The sequence below is a fragment of the Bidens hawaiensis genome, unplaced genomic scaffold (assembly GCF_021521415.1).
Source record: "Bidens hawaiensis isolate Kalapana, Puna unplaced genomic scaffold, B.hawaiensis_p1.1 tig00028319_1, whole genome shotgun sequence".
Lineage (NCBI taxonomy): Eukaryota > Viridiplantae > Streptophyta > Magnoliopsida > Asterales > Asteraceae > Bidens > Bidens hawaiensis.
Genome location: NW_027494623.1, coordinates 295,143 through 298,237, shown reverse-complemented (window position 1 = coordinate 298,237; position 3,095 = coordinate 295,143). Strand labels below are relative to the sequence as shown.

The following is a 3,095-nucleotide window of genomic DNA, read 5'->3' as shown; positions in this document are numbered from 1 at the left end:
TTATTTTAATGTTTTTATATCTTAAGCCCTTGCTTTTTTTTGTGCCTAACGCCTAGGCCTCAGACAAGGCCTATGCGCCTTGAGATAGGCCTTGAGTGCGCCTAACTCCTTTGATAACTATGCTAGCGACATCCTGGAAAATTAGTAGGCTTTGTTGTTTTTGTTTCTAGTAGAATCCGCCATCGGGTCTCTGACCCGACTTTAACCTCTAAAATACCCGAATTTAACCACTCAAATTCGAAACTTCAAAGCGGGACATCATGGTGGCTGAGGCTAACATTAGAGTCTGGCCACAACCATGTCGGTTTGGTTTCGTAACTTCGTCATTTATGCACACATAATCATAAGCATTCCATAAAACACAGTTACAAAATATGGAAACAACTCTTGACCATCTGCATAATATCAATGCTGTCATTAGGCAGTATAACAGTATTGTAAAGTTTTAACATATCTCTATTGAAAAATCATAATGCCAGAAAAAGCATTAGTAGGTCAATATATCATATAAATCTATAATATGCCTAAAAACAAACTTCCCTCAATCAAATATCCTCTCACCGGTTGAAAATAATAAAAACACGAACGAACTCAAAATGCAAAGCAAACCCGGAATAAAGAACACCATCCTCCAACTATCGGGGCTAGAAAGATCCGAATCCGTAGCTTTAGAAGCTTCTAGAAGCTGACCTGTCAACCCGACCCCAATTATACCCGCCAAAGTACCAGCTGTATTAGACACCCCCATGACAATGCCAGCATAACGAGGCGCAATATCCATATGATTCACTGCAAACCCGGCTCTCCCGAGTGCCAGAAACCCGAGAGCCAATGAAGAACAAAGCACCACACCGTCGGGTGTTCTAAAATGAGGAATTGCGATTAATGCAAAAGAAGACACTAAAAACCCAACGGTGTTTAAAACCTTTCTCGTTAATGTAACCGACATGATTCGTTTGGTTATCACATGATCGGCTATCACCCCGCCAATATTTGAAAATATAAACATGTTTAAATACGGAACCATTTTAGACGAACCCATTTCTTGAAGGCTCGACCCGAGACCTAACTCAAAGTACGTCGGCAGCCAGTTCATCAACACGTATAACGCGTAATGAAACGTGAAATTGTTAGCAACAATAGCCCACACGGGTAAGCTAAAAAAGATTCTCTTCCACGGGATTTGACTTTTGTCGGTTTTAGTCCTTTGACTTGGACCGTCTTTGACCGGTAACAACGACTCACCGAACCCAGACGCAGCGGCTTTCGGATGCTGCGAGCGTGGAGGGTCAGTAGCGAACTTAAACCATAATAAAGACCACATGCCGCCTAACCCTGCTTCGGCTAGAAACACGGATTGTGGGCCCAGAAACTTAACCAAACTAGGTAACAAAAGCATACCCATGGCTGCACCTAAGTACATTCCAGATGTGGTTAACGAAACGGATCTTGACCGTTCATGTGGTGGGACCCACTGGGCTAAAACAGTATGAATAGATGGGAAAATGAAGCCTTGTGCGACTCCCACAAGTAACCGGGCGATTATTAAGGTAATGACTCGGTTCGGGTCAAGTGGGACCAAAGCACAAGTTAACGACCATAATATAAACGAGAAAAGTAAGACCCGTCTACCGCCTATTTTTTGAGCCACCCAGCCACCGGGAACTTGTGATAACGCATAACCGTAATAGAACGTTGACAGTATTGTGCCTTTGCTTGATTGACTTACGTTTTCAGCATCAGCGGCAACTGTGTATGCAATTGAGAACCCGACACGTTCAATGTAGCATACAGATGTGCAAATGAAGGTTAAAATGACGATTAAATATCGCGTCGGAAATGTGGCAATACCCATTTTCGTAATCATTTCTTGATGTAAGTTCATATGTTACTAAAATGTATGCTCATTTCATGTCAAGCGATACGACATACGATGCACCTGCACACATATATCATTCAAATATTAATCTTTTCTCTTAGAAAGTGTCCAAATTTTATATTTTGTGTTTCTTGTACACCTGTAAATCAACCGAATGAACACGAACAGTTAATAGAACAGATTTTGTGGTCATGTTCGTTCGTTAAAAAAATGAACATGTTCGTGTCCGTTCATTTAAGATATGAGCATTTTCATGTTGGTTTTCGTTCATTTAACTTTTAACAAACACGAACAGTTAATCAAACAAATATTTGTGCTCATGTTCGTTCGTTTAAAAATTGAACATGTTATTGTTCGTCTATGTTTGTTCGTTAAAAATCTAAACGAATAATTCATGAACATAAATGAATAACTGAACAAAAATACGATATTATGGGGTCCATCTAATATATAATTTACAAATAATATTTAATTATTTGCTAAATTTATAAACGAGCGTAAAAAACAAGCATAAATGAACAAACGAAGCGTGTGTACATGTTCATTCGTTTAATTAAACAAAAAAAAATTTTTGTCCATGTTCATTCGTTTATTAGCCGAGCGGTTCACGAACATTTCACTAAACGTTCGTTTCGTTTCCAAGCCCTAGTAAAAAATGCTAACTTTTAACTTAAAACAACTACAAAACCAATCACTTCTAATCCCCCCCCCCTCTTTTCAATTAAGCCAACAAAATCCAAATTAACAACTAATAATAAATTCAACAGTAAAAAATGTAATCACATTCCGGTTAACTGTTTAATAATAACCAAATTAACATAAACAATCTCTTAACAAATTAAATTCTCCATCTAAAATTGGAAAATATTACCCCAATATTTAACCTAATTTATCAAAAACAGCTAAAACCCATTTCATATAACAACAACAGCTATACAATCACATAAAATTAAAACAAAAAGATCAATGTAGTATCGTGACGGCGGTTAAAACCGTAACTAACGGATCGGATTACCTTAAATTGGATGTCGGAAAATGGGTTTTGTAAGTGCAGATCGGAGGTTGTTTATTGTCGGAATATGTGGTGAGTAGATTGATTAATGAATTGGATTATTGTGAAGTGGAAATTGGGGGTAGAAAGAAATGATTTTGACAAAGGGGTTTTGTGTGTGTGTTTAGAGTTAGATGATGATGATGATAATGGAAGTAGTCAAAG

General features: G+C 37.9%; 1 protein-coding gene across 1 annotated transcript; it reads right to left on the bottom strand.

Annotated features, from left to right (window-relative positions):
- Positions 1-210: 210 nt before the first annotated feature.
- LOC143576853 (putative anion transporter 5) lies at positions 211-1,855 on the bottom strand. The gene has a single exon (XM_077060859.1). It carries the CDS (start codon positions 1,853-1,855, stop codon positions 542-544), a length of 1,314 nt encoding a protein of 437 aa, XP_076916974.1. The 3' UTR covers positions 211-541.
- Between the last annotated feature and the right edge of the window lie 1,240 nt (positions 1,856-3,095).